This window comes from Pelodiscus sinensis, chromosome 27 (genome assembly GCF_049634645.1).
Source record: "Pelodiscus sinensis isolate JC-2024 chromosome 27, ASM4963464v1, whole genome shotgun sequence".
Classification (NCBI taxonomy): Eukaryota; Metazoa; Chordata; order Testudines; family Trionychidae; genus Pelodiscus; species Pelodiscus sinensis.
The window spans coordinates 4,392,321-4,418,472 of NC_134737.1; the positions used below are offsets into that span (position 1 = coordinate 4,392,321).

At 46.3% G+C, this 26,152-nt stretch overlaps 1 protein-coding gene across 3 annotated transcripts in view; it reads left to right on the forward strand.

Annotated features, from left to right (window-relative positions):
• The window catches only part of PLXNA2 (plexin A2), a 326,357-nt gene that overhangs the window by 220,859 nt on the left and 79,346 nt on the right, over positions 1-26,152 (forward strand). For all 3 annotated transcript variants that reach the window (XM_075909971.1, XM_075909972.1, XM_075909970.1), the window contains exons 10-12: positions 6,114-6,314; positions 9,785-9,881; positions 11,995-12,185. In XM_075909971.1, coding sequence (XP_075766086.1) covers positions 6,114-6,314; positions 9,785-9,881; positions 11,995-12,185 — 489 coding nt within the window. The remainder of the gene's footprint in view (positions 1-6,113; positions 6,315-9,784; positions 9,882-11,994; positions 12,186-26,152) is intronic.

Here is a 26,152-nt window from a genome sequence, read left to right on the forward strand (position 1 = left end):
AAGCCTAGGCCTGGCACTGGAACGGGCACAAACAAGAAATGGAGGGGCTTCAATGGTGCTTTCAGTAATGCATGCAACTTTTGAGCAAACTCAGCACCATCTACGAGCCCCTGCAGGTTTTGTAGCTTCAATCACTCATCTGATAAATTTAGCCAGCAGCGATGTGGTCCCCACAAGTGCCTGTACAGTTGTTTAATGTGGAATCTCCCTGAATATCCCTCCATTCCAAACGTTATGTCCCCTTATTAATACAATCATTGTAGCTGTCAAACAACATGTAGGGGCTGCGCTTTCCCCCGGTCCCCGGAGTGGAATGCACTCATAGTCTGACTGACTCTTTATTTTCCCCAGTATCCCAATGTGACATTTTTCTCCCAGTGAAACCCTTGCTAAAAGAAAAAATCCATTATGTCCTCCTTGCCTCTAATGATGGTAGAAAATTTTTTGCTACCAGCAATTTATCTCTGCAGATATGATTTGAAAAATGTGAGTTCTGGGGTTTTTTCCTTCTTTATAGGAAAAAAAAAAGAATTTCTTCAACACTCGGCTTGTCTAGTGAATGATTGCAGCCAGGAAAGATAATGGTCCAGAACATATTTTCATTTTTTTCAGGGCTAAATATTGAGATTCTCCTGCAGTGACAGTTAGAGGTTTGAGGGGAGAGGAGGGTTATAACAACAACAATAAAAAAAAAACTTTACAATTCCAGAGCATTTTTCATCCCAAGGGATTGCAAAGCAGAGCTTCTCAAAGAGATCTAAAGGAGTTAGAGGCCCAAACTAAGTATTCATCCCCTTTCCAGCTAAATACAGGACCACTGAAATGCAGCTGTTTTTGGGGTGGAGGGTGACTTCTGCTTAATGCAAAACAGAGAGGACAAGGAACAAACTTTTGTTCAAGAAATAGGGGAAAGCGCCCCTAGTTAAACAAGTCTGCAGCTCTTAAGAGAGTCTACGGCTCTTCAGAGAGGCCTCACAGCATAAGTCTTAGCAGTAGAAATGCTGAATCAACCCTGCTGTGATTTGAGCTTGGGTTACCCAAGAACTAAGTATTTCACATCCGATGCTTAAAACAGTAAGCATTCCCTTCCAGCTAGTAAAGTCACTACCTAAGAGCAATGATCATTCCCTCCCCTACCCTCCATTCCCTCAGGATTCTCGTCTTCCCCTCTGCCGGTGTTTAAAATCACTCTTGGCGGTTAATCTGAGAAAGTCCCTATTAGAAATAAAATTTTAAAAAATGCAGGGAATAGTGCCATTAAAAAGAGACTTTATGAGGCAGCAGCTTAAGCTACTGGCTGCCCCAGATTGGTCAGCATCTGTTTCTCATTTGCAACATGCCTGAGTTACTGGAGAATTGAGATCTTGTCAGGATAGCTGCGAGCTGGGCAGGGCCTTCATTCAGTGCCTAATAAACAGAGGTGAAGGATCCCTCCTTGTGTTTGCTTCTAAATGAGTTCGTTTAATTGGTAGAAAGGGCTGCCCAATGGTTAGAGCACTAGCCAGGAATGCAGAGAGTTGGGTCAGAGCCCTGCTGGGCCACAGACTTCCTGCATGACACAGGAGAAATCCCTGAGGTTCTCTGGGGCGTCAGACCTCCATTGAGGCTTTACAGAGGCGCTGGGAGGACAAATATATTGAAAACTGAGAGGTGCTCGGGTACCACCGTACTGGGGGCAGTATAAATGTCATAGCTAGATAGCCCTGCCTTCTAATCCCGGTTGTATGTTACCTTGGGTCAATCACATCACCTGTTTGCCCAGCTGTAAAATGAGGGGAATGATATTTACTGTTAAATGTGGTTTGTACAGTGATATCCTGCCTTTTTACATTATTTAACTACGCCCCTAGGTGCCCAGAAATGTGCAGTTTTGTTAGTTTATTTCATCTGTTTCTTGGCATTGCCTGTTGGCTCTCACTGGAAGCCCTTTGAGGCAGGGACTGTCTTGGACCACTGTGGGTATGTCCAGCACCTAGCACAATGGGGCCCTTCTCCCTCACTCCAGGTGCGATTGCAATACACGGGTTAAATCATGTTGTTCAGGCCAGGCAGGGACGGGAGATGGGAAGGAAAATTAGGACTCCCTGCCCAGCGCTTAAACTTAAAGAGAATCTAACTTTCTCATGCCACTTTTCCCAAATTCTCAATTTTTGGCTTTTTGATTTTTTCTTATCTGCTCATTTAATGCAAACCCCCAGAAAATGCTTTCTGTCCAGTTTCCAATGGAGAATTGAATGGAATGACTCCGGCTTCATAAACTGAACAACTTTCACGTTATGTGCCTACAGCTGGGGACTGGGACTCCAAAGCTTCTTTTACTTGTGAACTGATTCAGGATTTAAGCCTCCGTCTGTCACTTTGGGTATGTCTAGACTACATGCCTCCGTCGATGGAGGCATGTAGATTAGACAGATAGGCAAAGGGAAATGAAGCCGCGATTTAAATAATCGCGGCTTCATTTAAATTTACATGGCTGCCGCGCTGAGCCGACAAACAGCTGATCAGCTGTTTGTCAGCTCAGCGCACTAGTCTGGATGCTCTGCACCGACCTGAAAGCCTTTTATCAACATCCCCCTTATGCCTCGTAGGATGAGGTTTATGGGGGTTGTCGATAAAAGGCTTTCATGTTGGCAGGGGAGCGTCCAGACTAGCGCGCTGAGCCGACAAACAGCTGATCAGCTGTTTGTCGGCTCAGCGCGGCAGCCATGTAAATTTAAATGAAGCCGCGATTATTTAAATCGTGGCTTCATTTTCCTTTGCCAAATAAACAAATCTACATGGCTCTGTCGATGGAGCCATGTAGTTTAGACTTACCCTTTGCGTCCTCTCATTGCTGATCTCTGGTCTGTGTTGGAAGCCTGTGCAACTCAGGAAGGACTCCATTGCCTCCCCGCAGTGGGCCATTAGACTCAGTTGCAGTGCAGACTGCCTCTCTGTTTTGCCTAGAGTGAACAAAAGTCCTGATAGTCTTGTGCCTATCACCTCCCACCTTTAACACACTTGCTCTCTGGCACTTTTACACACTTGCTCTCTGGTCACACTAATTTGGCCCCGGCTGTGTGGTACCATGTCCAGGGTCATTTCCCACACATTGGGAAGCTGGTAGGAGCCCCTCATCTCTGTCATTACCGGAGTGGGGGCCCTTGTCTTTAATCTTTGATACAAAAAGGGGGTATTCCGGTTGTAAGTCCCAGGTCCTTCACCGGAATCTGTCGTAGTCTGTTAGTTTTGGAGGAGCCAGGCTGCTGGTTCCTGTGGCAGAAAGAGCCCATTCGTGTGTCTGCTCTTTTCACTTCCATGTGTGTTTCTCTGCACTGGAGCAGGAAAGGCCTCAAGTAGCATTTCAGTGTGTTCCCCCCGCCTCTCTCCAGCCCCGTGGACTGCCGCAGAGCAGTGTGCTTCCCACTTCTCAAGTCCCCTCTGGTTTCTTGGGTTTCCTTTCCACTTGCTGTGACTTGAGCCTGGCAGGAGGATGGCGCTTTCAGGCTTTGTCTGTAACACCCTGACCGTTTGCATTTGTCTGGGAGAGTTTTACTCTTGGAACAGCGCCAGATGCCATCCCGAGGGGGACTTAGAATATTGAATCTGGATCAGAAAATGCTTGTGCTACCCATTGGGTTGAATCACTTAGCCACCAAAGAGAAACACCTTCCAATCCCTCCTGCCTGTCAGGAGCATAGGTTCCCTTTATGAAACAGAAGGATTTGGTAGGATGACAGGCTGGGTTTGTTGTTTCCAGGCTTAATCTGAGAGAGCTCTAGGAAATCTAAAGGGACGATTTCCAGAAGAGTTAGGGGCTTAAGTTCCTGAGGCCTAAAAGATATTGCAAGGATGGTGGGGGAGGGAGTTAGCATCTTGGCTTCCAGCGATATCAAAGTTCATCCTTGTAGAGGGCTGGCATCTCCTAAACTAGCTTGGCTTTGCATCTGACACAGTGAGATATCTGCAGTGAGCGACTGCAACGGATCTGCGGATGTTGCTGCAAATACATACGGGCAGTTTTATTGTCTGAACGGTACGCTGCGACTTTTGGAGCATCCACTGTAAGCCTGCAGCTTTTCCACTCGCCCCCACCACATGCCGGTGCAAGCAAGGGTTGTTGTGCATAGAGAGCAGCCTGATTTGGTTTCCCACTCATTTCCCACTCAGCCAGGGCGCCATCCTACAAGAGAGATTTCTCTGGCCAGGTCTGCACTAGATCTGGCAGCTCGGCTTAAGGTACACAACTCCAACTACGTATTCTACGGAGCTGGCATCTGCTTACCTTAAGCCGAGCTTGGCGGCATCCCCACAGCGGAAGGCTGATGGGAGCAAACACTTCGGTCGGCTTCCCTTACTCCTTGCAGAAGCAGGAGAATCAGACGCTGGAAGGAGCACCCTCTGAGTTTGATTTAGTGAGTCTTAAGTAGACCTGCTAAATCAAACTCTGAAAGATCAATTGCAGAAGCGGTGATCTTCCATTTAGTGTAGAGAAGGCCTCAGAGCACAGAATGCCCATTGAGTTCAGGAGAATGCCCTGTGAGGAAACATGGCAGAATTGGACCCGTTTTGAATCAGGTATTTGTTTTACAGCTAGTATTTGCTGACGAGCTTTCAGGTCTGTTACCCGATTTCTAGAGATGGGACCCAGTTTTGAAGACTCAAGATGAATTCATAGAAGCATTTTCTAAAGAAGTGTTCATCTCCCATTTCAATTAATTGGGATTTGGGTGCTAAATCCCGTGGGTCTACTTGAAAATCCCAGCCTTAAACTCTAGGGTGCTTATTTTAACCCAATCTCTGAGCATTTGGACACCTCTCTACCCATCAGCATGGATGGGAGCGGAAGGTGCAGTTTCACATACAGGAGCAAAACTTCATCCCTTCCAGTCCCAGCTGAAGGTGGGAGAAGTCTTGCTCATGCATCACTGAGCTACTAGAAGATCAATCCTGGGGACTGCTTTGCCCTTCTGCAGAGAGCTAGTTGGGGTTTTCCTTGGAAAATGTCAGTTAATCAAAACCCAGAACTTTTTGCAGTGTAAGAATTGGTGTCAATAAAACTCTGCTTGAGAAGATTTCTTGGGCTTTCTAGTCAAAATAAGAGGCACCCGAATAACCTGTAGTCTGCTGGTTAGGGCTTGGACCTCGCTCTTCCACATCCTAGCTCAATGCTTTAACCTTTAGGCTCATGGGTCAGGAAAACTACTTCCCTCTGATCTCCATTTTTGCATACAGGCCTGGCTGTGTAACTAGCCAGAGGTGTTGGATGACAGGGTAGGGTAAGAGAGAAAAAGGGGAATTGTTTGTAGGGTTGGGGCTGCAGATTGTGAAATTAATAGGATATTGGAATCATTTTGCTAAACACAAAAAGAGGGTCACAAAAAAGGGAAGCATGTCCCATGCTGAGCAGTCTGGTTTTGAAAAACAGACTCATAGAACTGGAAGGAACCTTGAGAACTCAAGTCCAGTCTCCTGCACTCATGGCAGAACCATGCACTGGCCAGGAATGAAACAAGATGGAAAATGAAACCTAGAATGAATGTTCAGTGTGTGGTTAGGAGGATCCAGTGCTTTTTTTGTGATGGCACTGCCCGATATGCAGTACTGGCACCTCCAGTTAGAACTTACCTGGAAAGAATGGAAGCATACCAGCACCTCTGTATGCAAATGTCCGACAGTCGGCTGGGCTGCATGTCTGAAATGGGCTTCATCTCTTAAAAGGGCAATGCCGGCCCCACCCCAGCTTTTTTTTCCCCCTCAACAGCTTTTCCCCTGGAGTACAGAAAAAAGCACTGGGAGGATCCAATCCACCTTGCAGTAAAATCGGTCTCAGCTACAGTTGGGAAGCTGAAGTAATTGATGATGAATTGCGGATAGCTTGTGTGGGAAAGGGTAAAGAGGACTGGGGAGGTAGTCTTGGGGTTTGTGTCTGAAGATAAAATGTGTAACCCAGCAAGCCAGGATGAACAATGGTGCTTTGATAGATTTCCTGAATTATGTCCCCTCTCGTTTGACTGCAATGAAAATATCAGCACTGTTCCAGAGTCCAGGTGTGTTCAGACTTGTCATTCCATAAAGGGGAGTGGCCCTGTAGTAACTGGAGTCACCTTTGCCTCTGTGTTTGCTCCTCTCAGGACTGCCCACAGCTGTTTCCCACAGAAGAGATTCTGATCCCGGTGGGGGAGGTGAAGCCCATCACACTGAAAGCCAGAAACCTGCCCCAGCCCCAGTCTGGCCAGCGTGGGTATGAATGTGTCCTCAACATCCAAGGAGTTATTCATCGGGTACCAGCTCTACGCTTCAACAGCTCCAGCGTCCAATGCCAGAACAGTTCGGTAAGGGGCCGGGGCAGTAGGGGTGGAATGGGAGAAGGGAAGGGCCCATCAGAGGAAGACATGGGAGGGACAGGACAAAGGGAGGCCAACAGCCAATAGCCATGCTCCAAGTGGGTTCTAGAATGCAAGCGCTTTAGAGTTGAATGGATGAGGCTGTCCGGGATCTGTAGAGTCTGTTCCTGCACCATTGACTAACCCACATGCTGTGAGGGCAGGTAAGCATTGTTATCTTTACATACAGGTGTGGTGACATGGATTAGCCAAAGCCACAGAGGATGTCATTCTTAGACCTGGGCCTGGAATGCAGGAGGAGTTCCTGGCTCCCATCACTGTGTTCTGTCCACTAGGCAATGCTTCCACTTACATGCACCAGAGATGCCTCTTTGTTTTATTTAAACCAGCCATCCCACCGCTAATACAGCCGTCACCCCAATCTCGACATTAGCAAGAGGACACTGTGAATAAGGCAAATTTAACTGGAAGAGGAAAAGGTGAAAGTTAAAAAAAGAAGAGAGAATGATGATAATAATAATTAAAAATAAATAAAACTAGGGGTTAAACTAATCGTGAATTCCAGATGGGAATCTGCTATAGGCATATGAAGTGTTTAATTATACTGCTCGGGTGCAGATCCTTTATGTGCCAACTCACTGTCAGTGACCGTGAGTGGGTCAGTGAAGGCAAGGCAGGCAGGAGCACAGGGATGGGTTTGAGAAAGGAATATAACAGAGGTGAGAAGGCAAGATATTTCATACTGGCGAGAGAGAGGGAGACCTGTAGGCCTCTGATCAGAGAGCTGTCAAATTCCAAGTCTCAGCAATTTAACGGAGTGCGTAATGCTAGGAAAGAAGGGAATGGGACTCAGCTGGGGGAGTAGATACAGTGCCGCAGAGTGATACAAACTCTGTGGATGAAGCTACAAAAGAAATACACACAGAGGGCCAACTGTATAGCAGCTTACAGCCCAAGAGATTGTACAGCAAGGTCCCAACCTGTAGGAATGCCATTGGAATCAGTAACCGAGAATAGCATCGTACTTCTTGGAGGGACGGCTCTAACTTTTTTTGCCATCCTTCTCGCATGTTGTAGAGAACAAAACACAGATTCAGCTGCATTCATTGCATGGTGCACACCTCTGCTCTTCACAAAAGCCATTCTCCGAACTTTAGAGGAAGGGCCTCTCTGTCTGTTGGCAGGAGACAACAGGCTACAAATGGAAGAAGAGCTGGGTGCAGGGTTTGGTTTTCTCACTTCCCATCATGTATCAGTGAGGGTTCTATATGGAACCAGAAACCTCCAGATCTATTTTAACAGCCCATGTGGATATTTTTAGCTTATTAATGAAGCTCCGAGTTGTCTTAAATTTCTCTGGGTATTTGTGCCACACTGGCTTTCTGTAAATCCCTATAGCAGGCTAGATAATAAATTAATACATACGATACAGTCATTTTCCTATCCAAAGTGATTTATGAACATTACCTAAGTAACACATACCCAGAGCAGCCCTGCCCCAGGGCAATCCTGTTGTGCTTTTATACAAATGGGGAATGGGAAGCAGAGAGTTCAAGGGTTAGTCTACACAGAGTTGTAACAACATATCTAATGGTGTGGTTTTATACTGATTTAGTTAAACTAGAGCAACTGTGTGGAGCTACTTTGATGTCTGTTTAATCCAGGCTTGTATGGTTTAGCTCTCGCTGGTAAATATGTATGTGCAAGCTAAACGAGTATAAGTAGATCTATGTTAAGCCAAAACAAAAAACAGGACGATGTAGCACTTTAAAGACTAACAAGATGGTTTATTAGGTGATGAGCTTTTGTGGGCCAGACCCACTTCCTCAGATCAAATTGTGGATATATGGTCATGCCAATTTTCTTCCACAATTTGATCTGAGGCAGTGGGTCTGGCCCACGAAAGCTCATCACCTAATAAACCATCTTGTTAGTCATAGAATCATAGAACTGGAAGAGACCTCAGAAGGTCATCAAGTCCAGCTCCCTGCTCTAGGCACGACCAATTCCAACTTAATCAACCCAGCGAGGGCTTGTCAAGCCGAGACTTAAACAACTCTAGGGATGGAGACTCCACTACTTCCCTAGGGAACCCATTCCAGTGCTTCACCACCCTCCTAGTGAAATAGTTTTTCCTAATATCCAACCTGGACCTCTCTCACCACAACTTGAGACCATTGCTCCTTGTTCTGCCATCTGTCACTATTGAGAACAGCCTCTCTCCATCCTCTTTGGAATCTCCCTTCAGGAAGTTGAAGGCTGCTATCAAATCCCCCCTCACTCTACGCTTCTGCAGACTAAACAGACCCAAGTCCCTCAGTCTCTCCTCATAAGTCATATGCTCCAGCCCCCTAATCATTTTGGTTGCCCTCCGCTGGACCCTCTCCAATGCGTCCACATCCTTTTTGTAGTGGGGGCCCCAGAACTGGACTGTAGTCTTTAAAGTGCTACATAGTCCTGTTTTTTGTTTCAGCTAGACCAGACTAACACGGCTACATCTCTAGTACTATGTTAAGCCAGTGCAGCTTCTGCATGTGGATGAGCTCTAAGTGACTTGCCTAAGACCACACAGGGAGCTAGTGTCCAAGTTGGGCCCCCTGACTCCTCCTCCTCTACTTGTTCCATTCAGGTTCTCATCTTGCTTAAAAGCTTGAAGGCTGATGTGGACCAAATGTAGATAAGTAATCTGTGAGGAAGGAAACGCTGAACAGTCATGCCCTTTGTGGAGGGTTTCTTTAATATGCTTGCTTTTTGCAGCCAACGTTTTCCTTGTAGGAGAATTGGAGACTTTAGTTGATCTATAAAGGCTGCCAACATAGGGCCTAACATGTGATAATTACAATGATGGCACTTGTGAAATGCCCACTTGGAAACTGGTCAGAGACCTCCAAACTCATCTCTATGACCAGTGGGCACCCATCAGAAGGTGAAGCATTCCAGTCAGCCTTGATTTGGATTTGAACCGGTGACTTAGAAAACTCCCTCTCTTCCCCCTTGCATAGGGTGCACTGACTGAATTTCCATAGTCAGTTGTCAGATCTTTTCAGCACTTTGGTACATTCCTGATTACATCGAGGGAGGGTGGAGGCTAGATGGAAAGTTGGCCCAGTCTGTCTCCTGGGCAGAAGAGCCACAGTGCAGAGCCTCAATCTAGTCTCATTAAATAGTGGGGATGTATTTATGAGAACAGCCAGCGTGTCTGGGATAATTAATCTATTGCCTCTTGCAGGGTCCATCAACTGATTTTAATTATATTTCCCTGGCAAGGAGAAATGAGTCTCATTATGTGGACCCAAAGCAGGATCCTAGATATGAGAGTGTGAATTGTCAGTCACTCAGACATCGTCACAAAAAGTTGTCATGGTGATTTAAAAAAAAATCATTTCCTTCCTGGTGTCTCTTCCTGACACATCCTCCCAACCACCTCCCCGAAATTTCTTTCTTTTCTTGTTCCCTAGTATCTCTATGACGGGATGGACATAAGCAACTTAGCAGTGGATTTTGCTGTGGTTTGGAATGGAAACTTCATTATTGACAACCCAGAGGATTTGAAAGGTAATGGGTGCTCGGTTTCCTGCTGCAGTGTTTTACCCTTGAGTTATGCAGTGGAGGGGACTTGTTCAAGATTTGGGAAGTATGTGGTCAAGCCCATTTATGGAAAAAAGACGTTTCTATTCATGGGAAGATTGGGCTAGAACCTTGCTAGTGACATCCAAGAAACAGTACCATTGTACCCAGAGTCATTCTGGTGGACTCTCCCCAGATCCCCCCTCCGCGGTCCCAGTTAGCCATGTCACAGATTATCAGCATTCCAGAACTGGTCTTAAGTGAAAGCAGCGTAGCACTGCAAGAAGAATGCCTTTAACAAAACATCTTGACCTGCAGCCAGCTCAGAGACAGCTCTGCCGCATGTGCCTGCCTCCAGCCCCATTGTCACAGGTCAGTGTGGTGTGACCAGCGCTCCTCATCTCATGATACTTTCAGCTGTCCACAAGGCTGAGGCTAAGGTTTTCATGTAGGGCACTGGAATCTGGGAATCCCAGTGGGATGCACATGCCCAACAGCTCTGCACAGTTCAACCAAAGGGAACGATGCATGAACTTAACTGGCATGAGAGGGAGAACAATGTGTACTCAGCATAAAGAAAAAGTGACTAGAAATCTGCAGCAGCAGCACCATGGCCTCTGGATTTTATTTTCAATTAAGTATATGTAACACCCTAGAAATATGCTCGACTGCTCTGCAGATTGCAAAACCTTCTGTTTCTCTATAGAACATGGGCAGCCACAGTCCAAGTTTCTCTTTGTGCGCTGACTTACCAAGGCACATCAACCCTAACCTAATGGGATTCCTTCTAAAAATAAGAGTGTAGCTCAGTTTCTATGCCCTAAGCAAGCACTGGCCTCCCTACAGCTCTGTGCTTTATACAGCATCCGTCGCCCTGTAGGATCCCAACGTGTTTTATCATTTGTACGTGGGAACATAACTCAAATATAATTGCCTGTGATAATTTTAGGGTCGTCAATTTAACCAGGATATTAGGTCTGAAACCTCTGATCACGTGAAAATTCAGTGTGTGTGTCGTAGATGCCTTTTATTATGTGTTCAGTAATATCAGTAGCCCATATGGATACTGCGTTTCATTCTATGGACTTTGCTTCTGTTTGCCTCAGTGCTTGATTTATAAAAGACCTGTTAAAAGAATTGACCTGTAGAAAATCTGTATGTGCCCTGCTCTGAAGCAAGCCAGCTCTGGCTGTACAGTGCAGCCAAGCCCTGATAAAGAAAGAATTCTGTTCCACTTCTAGCTAGAGGAGGAAAATAGAGCTGGTCCCAGGGAAAAAAAATGGCTTTGTGACAAAAATGAGTGCAGTGCAGAGTAAAATAGACTGAAAGCAGCAGATGAACCCCCTGAAAAGACCCGTTAATAGTCCCATTTTGCTGAAGCAGGAACATCAATTTAACAGGTTCTTGTTTATCCACACTGGAGCTGTGTTTGCTTTGGAATGCTTTGAAATTTCCTAAGGAATTTGATACACAGGAGGCCCTGATGGAGACCCTGCCATGCTCCCTGGAAATGGAGACAGTGCAGCAATGCGCTCCTTTGTGGTGGACTAAGCTAAACAAAGAGGTTTTGAAAGCTGCCTTCCAAAGCAAGCATGGGAACAATCATATGAGAACATCTGGAAAAAGGATAAGCAGGAACGAGAAGGCTTAAGAGCCCCCCCGGGGTGGCTCTGATGAGCCTGATAAATGTTCCCTGTGGCTCTTGAACTACGGTGTTGCTTATGTTCCAGCTGGGGCTGTTCAACTGGTCATCTGCAATAGCGTGGGCAATCAAAAATGGCCGAGTTGAAGAGCGAGAGGCAGGGAGTGATTAGCTTGTTGGAGAAAAAAAAATGTGAGGGACAGAACCCCACAAGTTGTGCAGAATATCGACAGGCACTTAGCTGCAAGGCAGATACATCAGAAACCTGTCAGTTCATTCCCCCAAAGCCCCTATTTCTGTGCCTCCCCCTCTTTTCCATATCTCCACCACCGCCTGGTGAGGTTGTCTTTTCATCAGTGAAAGGGAATCGTGGGCCATCTTCATCTGTAAGCAGCTGTAGCTCATTCAGCCCTGAAGATTTAATCTCCAGCTCTGTCCTTGCTTCTCCCTGCTCCACAGTTCATCTGTACAAATGCGCTGCCCAGCGGGAGAGCTGCGGCCTGTGCCTGAAAGCAGATCAGAAATTCGAGTGCGGCTGGTGCAGCGGAGAGGCCAAGTGCACCCTCCGGCAGCACTGCAGCTCCCCCATTCACCCTTGGCTCGACTGGTCCAGCAGAAACGTCAAATGTTCCAATCCCCGCATCACCGAGGTAAGAGACTCCAGCCAGCACGAATCTGCCTGTCTGTCCGCCCTGGCGCATTCTGTTTCACTTCATCGTGCTTTAAATACCAGGTGGGTTTGTGTCTGCTTCTGGCTGCCTCCCGTGCAGCCCTGATACAAGCTATGCTCCATTCTGTTCCGAGGAAGAATGAATAAAACACGCCACTGCTTCCCGCAGAATGAATTTGTTGCTTCATTAGCGTGTGTCCAGGGGTTTACACCCGCGCTGCCTGCCACTCCCTCTCATTTGTCTGGCTGTGCTCTCAGCACTAGGGTGCACGCTATGCCCTGCTCTTTGGATACTAATTAAACCAGGGAGGTAATTAGTCTGTAATTGATTTTTCTGTATTACAAACCAGCAAGGGAGTTAGGGTCCTCCACAAGGTGTCTCCTGGAGGAATTATTCACTGTAAGCAGTTGTTGCGGTTATGCTTGTACTGTTGGTGGTAGCTCTTTGGGGCCAGATCAGAAGTGTTGGATCCAGGAAGCCTTTGATGTCTTGTTTAGCTGGTTTCCATGACAAACGCGAGGTCTAATTCTCCGTTGACCTGCGCTAGATGTTGTCATTTGCACCAGTGCAAAATGAATGTAAAGGGGTCATAACATTCAGTATTACCAAATCAGAATGGTTGCACAAAGGGCAATCAGACTACCTCAGCACGCAAACTTGCACCAATTTAAAGTAGCAGCGCCAGTTTAACCTAAATCAGTTTTTAAATAGGTTTAGTGTAACCCTGCATAATTCATTGTTATAGTTTGAGTGGTTTATTTTCCATTTAGCAAAGAGCTGTTCATAATGGACTTAAGCGTAAACTAAACTTATATTGGTTTAGCTAAGATAAGTATGTTCACACAGGAGTTTGCACTATTTTAAATAACTTGTTGTTATAGAATCATAGAATGTTAAGGTTAGAAAGGACCAATAGAACATCTAGTTGTGCATGTTCTATGTGTCGACCAGGCCTCAGCCCCTCAGTGTTTACATTTTGATACAGATAGTCATAGAACAATCTGTATTTGTGTATTTCTGTGCTTAGAATGGAAATCATATTGCCTGTATATAAATCCATGGTTTGCCCACATCTTGAATACTATGTGCAGATGTATGGTTGTCCCTTCTCAAAAAAGATATCTTGGAATTGGAAAAGGTTCAGAAAAGGGCAATAAAAAATTTTAGGGATATGGGACAGCTTCCCTAGGAGAAGCGATGAATAAGGTTGTGATTTCCAAGCTTGGAAGAGAGGTGAATATATGAGAGATTTATAAAAATCATGGTGTAGAGAAAGTAAACAGGGAAATGTTGTTTACTATTTTACATACCATAAGAACTAGGGTTCACCAAATGAAATTAATAGAAAGCAGGTTTAAAACAAGTATTTCTTCACATAAGACACAATGAGCCTATGGAACTCCTTGCCAGAGGATGTTGTAAAGCCCAGGGCTTTAACGGGATTAAAAAAAAGAGCTAGATAAATTCATGGAGGACCGGTGATGCCGAGATGGCAGAGATGGTGTCCCTCGCCTCTGTTTGCCAGAAGCTGGGAATGAGTGATAGCAAATGAATCAATTGATTATTACTGGTTCTGTTCATTCCTTTGGGGCACCTGATGTTCGCCACTGTCGGAAAACAGGTTACTGGGCTAGATACATTTTTGGTGTGACCCAATGTGGCCATTCCTATGTTCTCATTAAATGGACACCTAAGCATGTCTGTTGAGTCTGCAGAGCTGGGTTCTAACTGGGTACATCTTTACTAACAAATTAAAATGTGGGACCATCTTTCATACACTCACAGAAGCTAGAAGGGGAAAGACCTTACTGCTCTGGCCATTACAACCTTCAGAGGAAACCTCTGGGCTACGTCTACACTGTAGGTTTTTTGCACAAGAACAGCCATTCTTGTGCAAAAACTTGCGGAGCATCTACACTGCACGTGCATTCTTGCTCAAGTAAATTTACAGTAAGGCGTTGGAACAGAGGGCTTCTTGCACAAGAATTATTCCTTTCCCCACGAGGAATAAGCTCTCTTGCACAAGAATGCAGTGTGGACGATGCCTAAAATGGGCCATCAGAGCTTTCTTGCGCAAGAGAGCGTCCACACTGCCATGGACGCTCTTGCTCAAAAACACATCTCTTGTGCAAAAGCACATGGCAGTGTGGACGCACTCTTGCGCAAGAAGCCTGCAGTGTAAACATAGCCTAGATATAGACAGGGCGAGCTGCTACAAGCAGCCATTTAGAAGGATGCAGCTTCGCCTGGTTTTAACTAGGAGTAAGCTACCCCAGGGCAAATACCAATTGGCCTGCCTGCACTGAGAGTTTGCATGGGTACAGGTGCCTCAGTGGCAGGCTGAAATCAGAATGTCTCCACTTGTATATCCCGTAGGATAATTCCCTAGAGTCTGTTCTGCAGGGCTTTCTCTAATACAGGTTGAACCTCTCTAGTCTGGCACGCTCTGGTCCGTTATCATCTCTGGTCCGGCATGATTTCTGTTAGCCAGATGTTCACTTTTCATGGGTGTCGCCAAGTTTCCCATGGTCCCATAAAGTTATTTAGCTCTAATGTGCCCCTAAATGTCTTCTCAGAGCCCAGTAAGCAGTTGCAGTGTTGGCAATGCTGTTAGACAATACAATATTGACCTCCTTTGGTTGGGAAAATTCTCTTGTTCAGCAGTAGTCAGGCCCAAGTAGAGAGGTTCAACCTATATCAGTGTTTTAAAGATAACACTACACAACAAAAGCTTTTCACAGCTGGCCTACCCAAACTAATTTGAATCCAGCTAGTGGGGATGACAGGGGCAGTGAAGATAGCACAGCATGGCCTTCAGCACACAAGCCCAGTCGAGACCTTGGTTATGGACACCTCTCACCACCCTGCCTTAAAGGTTTCACTGTCTTCCCTGCTATTGTTAGCCTGAATCTAGCTACTGCACCTGTTCCTGTGCGCAGCTTTTGCTGTGTAAACTTGGGGGTGTCTCATAAGATGAGGCTTTCACTATTGCCCTTTGGAAACAACACTACAGACTAACACCTGTGATTGATTGTTCGGATGCCTTTTTTTTCAGATATACTCCCTTCATTCCGTCTCTTGTCCCTTAAATCATTACTCTCCCTCCTTGTGCTTTCAATATTGTTGTTGTATAATGCTTCGATTCCTTACCTTGTGACAAGAAAGGACACTTGTTGTTTTAAGGTGTCAAGTTCTGATTAATTTCACTCCATCATCATTTAATTGTGAGAGAGAAACAGACACAGAGGCTTTTCTAAACACAAAATAATACTTATAATTTACATGGTGCCATTTCTCTGCTGAACACTTCAGACTTAAGCGAATGGTCACAAGCCCCAGTGAAGAGGCTCAGAGGGATGGCCATATTAGTCTGTATCTGCAAAAACAACAATTCCCGTGGTACCTTAAAGACTAACAGATGTATTGGGGCATTAGCTTTTGTGGGTAAATCCCATTACACTCCAGTTCATCTTATGAAATGGGTTTTACCAAAGAAAGCTTATGCCCTAATAAATCTGGGAGTGTCTAAAGTGCCACAGGATCCACACTGAGATGTGGGGGAAGAAAGCAAGCAGTAAGCTCTGGGGCAGAATTGAGGGGTTATACTAGGGTTGAATGTGACCCTCTGGGTACCTGGCAGTGGCCACTGTCTGAAAACAGGATACTGGGCTACATGGACCGACAGTCTTACCCAGTATGGCCACTCTTACCTTATGTTCCCATGAGTTTGATTGGTCCTAAGCCACAGAGGGAGGAGTTAAGGAGCTAACAACAACCAGTCCTACGCTGAGGTCTCTATGAGTAAGGCCTTCCACCTAAGTTACTCAACTCCAGCTATGTGAATAGCTTAGCTGAAATAGTGTACTTGGATCTGCTTACCACGATTTCTTCACCGTGGTAACTTGAGAGCAGACACTCTCCCATCTCTTACTCTGCTTACTCCTTCTCAGACCAGGTCTACACTGGCAGAGAAAATTGATGCAAGATATGTAACTTCAGCTACGTGAATTTCATAGCTGGAGTCAATGAATCTTGCACCGATTTTCTGGGGCAGCCCCACAGCAGGAATTTGATGGGAAAAACATTCCTGCTAGTAAGGAGCAGGACTACCAATGCTGATGGGGGTGCCCTCAGAATTTGATTTAGCATGTCTTTTCTAGACCCACTAAATTGAACTCTGGTGGATCGATCACCAGAGCATCGGTCCTCCAGCATGTGGAGATGCGGCCTCATTTTGGAGGAGTGCCTGAATCGATTGAAGAGCACTCAGCAGTTGATTTATCATATCTAAGCTCAACATAATAAATCAATCCCACTGAATAGATTGCTGCCCATTGATCCAGCAGGTAATGTAGATATGGCCTTAGTCTACCCTACAGCTGGGAGTGTATCTTCCAGCCAGGGAAGACTGACTTCTTCAACTGCACTCAGCATAACTATGTGGAACTTGCCTCTCTGGCTGAGACATGGTTTAGCTTCCCGCGTTCAGCACAAACACCTCCAATTCTCCCCACCTTGTCTGTCTTATGAAAACATGGGAGATTGTCATACTTGAACCCTATCATGTCATCCTTTGTTGTTGGAGCCTAGTATGCAAACCCCTCCAGATGCCTTCCAGCTAATCAAATCCCAGCTTTTAGCAGAAAGGCACTTGCATTTCCATCTCTTGCATAGTTTCACCCCTGCTGGGGTTTTGAGACTGAAATGCGCTAGGACTGCAGGGCTGTAGAAGAGCAAGGATAATGGCAGTGCTGATTGTATAAAGAGATCAGAAGGTTAAGAAATCAAGCACCAAAGCTTGGTGGAATCAGTTCAGGGACTGCTGCTGCTCCTAAATCCATCTTCAGCTTTGGATTATTTTACAGGCTGCAGCTTGGTTTTACAGACCAACCCTGGGAGCATGTGTTCTAGGCCTCCTTCAACAGGAAACAGCCTGGGAGTCTTTTGATTTGTATAAAAGCCAGATTAGGAGCTCATCAGTCACTCTCATTCCCCAGCACCTTCGCTGTCATAAAATTCCCCTTGGAATCATTGATAGCTGGCTCTGACAGAAGATACCGTCGTGCATCTGAGCTCCTAGTCAGCTCAACCTAGAGAAAAGGAAACCCTTGGCAAATTGCAATGCGACAGGACACCTGACCCACTGTGACAAGTTTTTGTTGGTTTCCTTCTTAATGCTTTCTCCAGCCGTGTAACTGCACTAACTCCCTGTGGTTTAGGATCATGAGAAACATTAACCTCAGCAGAAAAGGAGGATTCAGGCAATGTTACATTTTCCAACAGAGTGCAAGAGAGGAGAGGCTCTATTCTTCTCTTTACAAATTGGAAGTAACAATTTCATGTGGCGGGGCTCAGGGGTTACACTAGTGAAACAGAGCAGAATATGGCCTTGACAATGAGATGCATTCGAGATTCTAGTACAGGGAAGTGCTAGTCTCCGAATCTAACATTTGAACCTTGCAACATTAATTTCTCTCCAGCTCACCCTTCTCCTGGAGCTGTGTCACGCCAATGGATGCATGCATGGATGTGCACACACTCTTGTGTGCACACCGTGTCTGCACTTGTGTTTCTGCCAGTTATCACCATAGATACTCGTGTCCTCAGGCAGGAATCCAGAATGGTTATCTCTTCCGGGCCCCAGATATGATCAGTGAATAATTTGTGCTATAACCTGACAGAGATGGGTGGATTTCTCTGGCAACTGAATGATGTGTTATGTTTTCCGTGAGGCCGTTTCAGTATTACTGATCTCAAAGCGCCTTGCAGAATACGGAACATGCACCACCACAGTGAAATGCAGCCACCTCGGGGACAACCAGCTGGTATACACACACATTGCCAGCGGGAGTGGGAAAACTGGCAAAGGGCAAAGCTCTGGCTTCACTAAAAGTACCTCAGCAGAATGGACCTTGGTGTGTAGGGGCTTGCCCAAAAGTTTCATCTCACTCGGCAGCATGGTATTCTGCCTACCTACCCTGATGGGTGAAGGCCTGTATTGATCATCTAGGACTGGTCAGTCCAGGGCTGGATCCCTCGGGTAGTGCTCAGTCTTGATCTTAGTGTGAACAGAGGTCCTTGTGAGGCTTCACAACTAAGCCAAAGCACATTTCACTTGTTCCCCTAATAATCGTGGGGTGCTGCCAGCCCAGAGGTCTTTCTGAACTGCAGCTGTCTCGTCTCTGGTGCCATAGCAGCCAAGTTTCCACAGGCCAGTGTCTGTTAATTTTTTTAAAAAGTAGTAGTCGGGGGAGGGGGTTGCAGGGAATTCACAAAAACCTATCAAAGCACTAATAAGAATCTTCCCCCATAGAATATTCTCTCTGGGCACAAAGCCCCTGCAGCTCTTAGCTCACACTGCAACCTTGGTTTAGGGCCCTTTACTAAGGTCCTGATTCTGCAAAGCCATTAAGCATATGCTTAAGTTTAGGCTTAAGGAGAACTTAAGGATGTGTGTGCTACTCCTTTGCTCCGGGGTTGAATGTCACCTTGGCTATATAGCGATTGAAATGAGAGCACCACCTGCTTGCTTCTATCTGACACCGTGTGGTGCTAACCCCCAGTCTGCCAGCCTGAACTTTTTATCTCTGAGGTGTTTTGTTTCCTTTTTTTTTTCAATAATTTTTTAACAATGAGCAAACTTCTCCCCTTGCCCCTTCAATAGACTGCAACTCCCTCTCTCTCTCTTTCCTACAAGCATTTGTACTCTTTGCAGAAGGCCGGGTTGCAAGATGCTGGGAGCAAAAGAGGCTGTTTCCCTCATACTAAGTGATTCGGACAGTTGTAACATTTAAGAAGTCTTATTTTCCCTTCCATACACTAAGCAGGAGGAAACAAAATGTAAAATACCCACCCGGACCACAAAATAACTGGCAGCAAAGCTGCACAAGATCTGAGCTGGGGATTCCGTTCATGCTAGCTGTGGGCTGGGCGTAGCTATAGAATATTTTATCACTGTCCGACTCAGAAAATAATATTAGCTTAGCTGTGGTAATTGCAGATCTGTTGTCTCCATAACCCAGCCTGTGTGTTTCCTTCAAAGCTGGAGGCAGGAGGGGTCTCTGCGGGGAATTTAATCTTAGGGGATTGACCTAAGTGGACGCTGAGCTTGATATGGGAGCGGAAGATACAGTTCTGCTTGTGCTGGTAAAATCAATGTGTTCCATATTCAGGGGTCTGAATTATAAGGGTGCCGATAAGCAGGCTCTTAGCGCTGTGTTCAACAGGATTGAATCAGTGGAACAGAGAGATGAGTTTGGCCCCTTATATTGGCCCATGTAACTAAACTCATGGTTGATTCCCACTACAAGAATCTTCACCGTTATCCTGTTAGCAGTTAGCGTCCCTCTCTCCTGTCAGATCAGCACTCTTGTTCGTATGCCCCAGACCAGTGCTCTGGCATTTGTGTTCCCAGCATCATGTGAGGACTTGGAAATGCCAATGAGAAACCACGGAAACAAAAGGAAATGAATTATGGCTACTATCCAGTCCTTCCATTTATAAAACCAGAGTCCATGCCCTCACCTCCGTTGGCCGTGTCCTTTCTTTCGCCGTATAAAACTTCCCGAATGTCTGCAGCCTTAGCGATAAATAAATAAAAAATCAGTTTTCTTCAGAACAAGCAGCTCTCTGATCTTCTATTCATTTATTTGCAGGCCTCATTAATATAACATCACTGCAACAAACAGCTAAAGGGGGTAGTGTCAGGCTGAATAATGGAGTCACTCTGCTGAGATAACAATTAGGTTCTGAATGTGCTATCAGCTAAGACAGAGACAAGGCGGGATCATGCAGGGATGAAGAGCTAGGGATGCTTATGTGCTGAGTCCCTGCTGGGCTCATCAACTGGGATCCAGCCAGCTTAGAACATAATACAAAGAAAAGAAAAGGAAGAAGGTAAATGACTCTTGGGTAATTTTTGTGCCATCCTTTGCGTGGCTGGGACTCTTTTTCGAGTGCGACGTGATGTGATCGTTCGGGACTGCCTGGTTTGCCTCTGTAGGAAGGATAGTCTTCAGTCTTGCAGATGATCCTGTCTCCACCCCGCACACAGAACTTGCTTTTTGTGGTTCTGTGTTGTTTTGTGGTTCTGTGAAATTTCTGGCAGCTAAAATTCAACAAGCTAAACTGAGTTCAAGGTAAAATGGTTCCCATATACCTCTGCAATAGGGTTGATCAAATTCTCAGGTCAGCAGCTCCCTCTAGTCAGAGGGAAGTTGACCTGTGTTTTTTAGGTGAAAGAGAGAGGGAGAGAGAAACCATGGGGTATTTTTGTCCTTTGCCGTTACAATCCAGTCTCTCTTTGAAACGAATTTTCCTGAGGGTTATCCCTAGATAAAACTCTTTCCCTCTGTAAGAATGGAGACATGATGTTTCATGGTGCATAAGATTCCATGTTGTTTTCTTATAATGCAGATCAGTCTGTTTCTGTCCCCCTTCATTCCCAAAGAATGCCCACTCAGCCCCGGATGACCAATTAACTTTGCGGACACCTGCCTAGAGTCAAAGTGACAAACCATGGAATTGGGGCGACAGGAAACTTTAATGGTGCTAAAGAAACTGGACCATGCCTCAAGGGAGGGAATACCTCAAGGAGGGCGGGGACTCGGGACTTTTGGGGTCTGTTCCCTGATGTGAGAAGGGAATGGGGTCTAGTGGTTAGCGTAGGGGTGGCTGGGAGTCACAACTTCCGAGGTTTTGTCTTGGCTCTGCCACTGATTTGTGGGGTGACTCTGGATAAATCAGTGCTGCTCCCTGTCTGAGTTTTCCTGCCTATGAAATAGGTGCAGTAATATAGGTTGAACCTCTCTAGACTGGCAACATCCATGGTCCAGCATGATTTCAGGTAACCAGATGTCCACGGATCATGGGCCTGGCCAAGTTTCCCGCAGTCCCATAAAGTTTGTTTGCAGCCACCAGTCCTGGCTCACAGCATTCTGAGCTGTGATCTAGCTCTAATTTACCCCTCAATGTCTTCTAATAGTCCAAAAGCTGAGGACGTGTTGGTAATGCTGCTACACAGTATTGACCTCCCGTGGTTCGGCAAATTCTCTGTTTCGGAACCTGTCAGGTCCAAAGGTATCAGATTAGAGAGGTTCAACCTGTACCTATCTGTGACACAGAGCACACCCTATATGTTGTTGTATCTCTGTGTATAGTATGCGTTCTGAGCTTTCCTTTACAAGCTAATAACACTCTGATCATTGAAATTCTTGCATACCACTTATATACACTGTGTATTAAGAGTTAAGAAATTATAACTAACATGTTTACCAGACAAGTCTGGAGATGGAGTGAACTGGTTTCTCAGAGGACAAGCTGTTGACTCTAGGCAGGTGTCAGCAAAGTTAATTGGTCATCCGGGGCTGAGTGGGCATTCTTTGGGAATGAAGGGGGACAGAAACAGACTGATCTGCATTATAAGAAAACAACATGGAATCTTATGCACCATGAGACATCATGTCTCCATTCTTACAGAGGGAAAGAGTTTTATCTAGGGATAACCCTCAGGAAAATTCGTTTCAAAGAGAGACTGGATTGTAAAGGCAAAGGACAAAAATACCCCATGGTTTCTCTCTCCCTCTCTCTTTCACCTAAAAAACACAGGTCAACTTCCCTCTGACTAGAGGGAGCTGCTGACCTGAGAATTTGATCAACCCTATTGCAGAGGTATATGGGAACCATTTTACCTTGAACTCAGTTTAGCTTGTTGAATTTTAGCTGCCAGAAATTTCTTACCTGTATTTCTCTTGTAGCCTTGTCTGACTTGAATACCTTACTCTTGTTTTCACTTAAAATCGCTCTCCATGTAGTTAAAACTACCTTGGTTTTTATCATAAATTAATCCTGCGCTACGTTTAAACTGCACTGTGTTATAAACAGTGCACTTGAATATTCATCGCTTCTAGGGGTAATGGACCTCTAATATCTGATCTGTCCAGGAGAGGGCCTGACAGTGCAGAACACGTGGTGTTGTGGAAAATTCAGGGCTGGGAGTGTGCTGGGGTCACCCTGCAGGTAGTAACAAGGCTGCTGGAAGCCAGAGTGTGGCTGGTGCATTGCTGACAGGCGGCTGGGGTCAGAGTCGCTGGCCAAGGGTTGTAGCTGTACGCACACGCACTCAGGGCATGCCCTGCCTACTGGCAGGCTCTTTGCGAGTGGCAAAAATAAAGCACAGTGGGGCGTGCAAGAGTTGCAGGGCAGGTGGTGCCAAGATGCCTCGCTGGTCTGGATGGTATCCCAGAACATGACGCAACCTCTCAGGGTTCATGTGAGGTTTCATTAATATTGGTGAAGTGATGTGAGATCTTCAGGCAAAAGGGGCTTTAGAAGAGAGGGAGGAAAGAGGATTTCTGGCTCAAGTGGGGGGAAGGCAAATAAGTGTCAATCTATCTTGTTTCTCCCTTGCCAAGGCACTCCCTGCGGAGATCAACCCTAGACAATCCCCCCCAGCACCACTTGGCTTCCTCCCCTGCAGCGACCTGACTCTGTCCATCAGGCCAGGGTGGGGATGCCAGGAGGTCTGATCGGAGGGAAACGGATCCTGAATTCTGCCCGCAGAGCTGGTTGGAGCTAGCAGGTTCCAATCTCCCACCCAGGGGTTGTGTGAATTCTTGTGAGAAGAGGAGCTGTGCTTGCACAGAGGACTGATTGGCAGAACACCGGGGGCCCTGATTGGTCCACGGCCCCTATTTAACCGAGAAACAGGAAGTTATCCATGCAACTGGGATCCACCCTTCTCTGGACTGTGTGTGTTTCCTGCTCCCACTGCCTTGGCTTGGACCTCTCGATATCCTGACCAGGCCTCCCTCGGCTTATTGATCCATAGTTCTGTTCTCTAGTTTGTGTGCTTTTTCTGATCTCATGGTAACTGACGCTTTTTAGATGTAGTAAGAGCCCCTGGGGCGCAGCATCCCAGACCAGCACGATCCAGGACTGCTCGGTCCCGGCTTGCACTGAGTCCACCAGCCCCAGTTCACGGCAGCCAGTCCTGTCTGCTGTGAACAGGGAACAGGGAACAGGGGCTGCTCAGGAAGCAGACTCTGTTCGCAATGGCCAGAGCTGGACATGGACGGGGCTGCTTGATGGCAGCAGCCACTGTCCGTGGAAGAGCTCAGCTCCCAGCTGGGACCCCCGCGGACAAGGGCTGTTGCTGGAGCAGCCTCTGCCCACAGTGAGCCTCGGCTCACCCCCGGCAGAGGCTGCTTTGCAGTAGCCTCTCCCACCCCACTGCTGCCTGTGATAGCAGCACCATAGAGACGGTGCTGGGGGGAACTAGCTTCCCCCAGCACCAGCTCCTCTCCCCACCCCACAATATAATATAATATACCTATCTCCTAGAACTGGAAGGGACCTTGAGAGGTCATCAAGTCCAGTCCCCTGCCCTCATGGCAGGACCAAGTACTATCCCTGACAGATTTGCCCCAGATCCCTAAATGGTCCTCTCAAGGACTGAACTCACATAGCTAGGTTTAGCAGGCCAATGCTCAAACCACTGAGCTATCCCTCTCCCTTTTCTGCCACTTCTCATGGAGGCAGCCGGGGGGAGGGGAAGTGAGTGGTCGATACTCCAGTTGACTACCCGATAAAGCTTTTGCTTATCAGGTAGTCAACTAGTTGACTACTTGCTTACATCCCTAGTTCCAAGCTGGGCTAAGCTGTACTGGTACCAACTGTGACTTTGCCTGTGCACAGTAAGAGTTTGCACCAGGTTGCAACTAAATCAGGTAACATCATCTCTCCTGTGAAGAGAGGAGCTATGCAAATGCAAAACATTGTACTTTCACCGAGTAGTCTCAGTATGGTTTGCACCAGAGGGTCAGCATCAATGTCTCATTTTATAGATGTGGAAACTGAGGCGGAGAGCAGGGAGGTGACTTGCTCCAGGCTACCCAATGGGTTAATTGCTGTGCTGAAACAATAGCTGGGAGTGCTGACTCCCAAGTCCTGTTTTCATTGATAACAGATGCTCTAGAGACAAGATGAGACTTAACAAGAGATACCTACAATACCCTGCTGATGACAACTGTATTTAGACCCAGAGGAAAGTATATTAAATAGAATGAGCTGGCCTTGTTACATGGGGACTGCTTCCTCCTGCATCTCAGAACAGTAATGAGATTATCCTGAACATGAAACTATTGTCTCCGGTTCTTGCATCCTCCAAGCGTGACTGGCTGCCGCTGACATTCGGGAGTGACGTCAGCAGCAGCCTCAGGTCAGACTTGCTGTGCATAATTGGGTTGCACATCCACATAAGTATAGGGTCTGACAATTGCACGTGACAAATAACCCAAAGTCCAGCTGCTGCTGCCATCTCAGCATGACAGTAAAGCTGCATAATACACTGCAGAGACCAGGTCCCATTCTGCTCAGAGGAGGTCACTGAAGTTCTATGCAACCATCCCTCTATCTCTCGATTCCTTCTGCAATTTTGACTGAATCTCCCCAGCTGTAATTAATTGAACGCATCTGTTCTAACCCTGGGGCTGCTCTTTGGCACAGTTATTTCAAAACTGTTCAATTAGCAACCCCTAAAATCTAGGTCGAATGGAATTCTGGTTCGGGCATTTTCCAGGTCAGGACATTGATTTTTTTTTTTTTTTAATTTTGATAATGTTGTTATGTTTGGCAACACAGTCTGGTTTTGTCGGTTGCAGTTGGGTCATAAAATGGCAAGCCACAAGGGTGGTTTTGGGGTGTGTGATAAGTCAATGCATCCTGTAGTAGAAATACCACAATAAATAGGGCTTAAACTAATTTACAGTTGTAAGGAGAGTAAACTGTCAAGAACTGGGTGCTGGTGAGATGTAACTAGCAGTGTAAACATTAGCAGATCAGGCTTTCAGTGTTCAACATAATACAATCCATAGGGTCTTCTTTGGGAACACAATCCTTTACAGAACTATGGTAAGTGATACAAGATATGCTACATGGTATGAGGTGCAGAGAGCAGCGGTGCACAGACGCTGTACAGTGAATAAATTAAAGCCTTCAGTCATAAGGCCCAGAGTGCAAAGAGAAAGAAATTGAGGCATAGGCAGTGGAGAGATACAACACAATACAAACACGATGCAGCTGTCTGTCGTATGGTCTATAGAGCACATTACAACCCAGAACATTTTTCCAAATTACATAACACAGCTTCAGTGTTAATCATAAATAGGAGGCGAAGGGAGAGAAATTAAGAAGCATAAGAGGGAGAAAAGCAATAGCTTCAGCTGAGATTTGAAAGGATGCAGGAAGACAGTAAGATGAGGCAGGAAGGGAGGCTACTCCAGGCCACAAACACTTCAGAGAAGCAAGCTCCTGCACTGATCACAAAGGATATGAGAGGAGGCCAGCGTTAGGTAAGTGGAGGGAATTAAAAAGGGATCGCCCATAGAAGTCATGGGGAGGGGCACATGCCGGTTAGGCTACTTTGCATTTGGCAACATGAATGATTATCAGTGCTGGTGTGTCACAGTTCATCTCTATGTACTAACAATGCAGATCCCACCTACGAAGCTGTTCTGAGGTTGTGGGGGAAGTGGGCAGCTGGTAGGATGGTAGGAGGACCAGACAGCTGGTGCTGGGAATCAAAGGCTGGGATTAAGACTAATCTAAGTCAGTCTTGCATTAATACTAATAATGGTCCTTTGCTCTTAACTAGCAATTTCACTATCTGTCTCAAAGTGCTTCACGGGTGGCAGGTCTCTTTCCTTATCCCCATTTTACAGACACGGACCTGAGGCATGGAGACTTTCCCAAGGCTTCTCAGCAAGCCAGTGCAAGAGCCAGGACTGGACCCCAAGCCTCTTGGGTCCCAGTCCTATGGCCCCTCACTGGCTGGGGAGGGGAACGTGCTCTTTAATGAAACCTTATTGCAAGTGGAGGCACTCACGATTGAAGGACTCTATGAAGGGACCTCTTCCGAGCCTACCCCTTTCCCTTTAGCATTTCAAAGA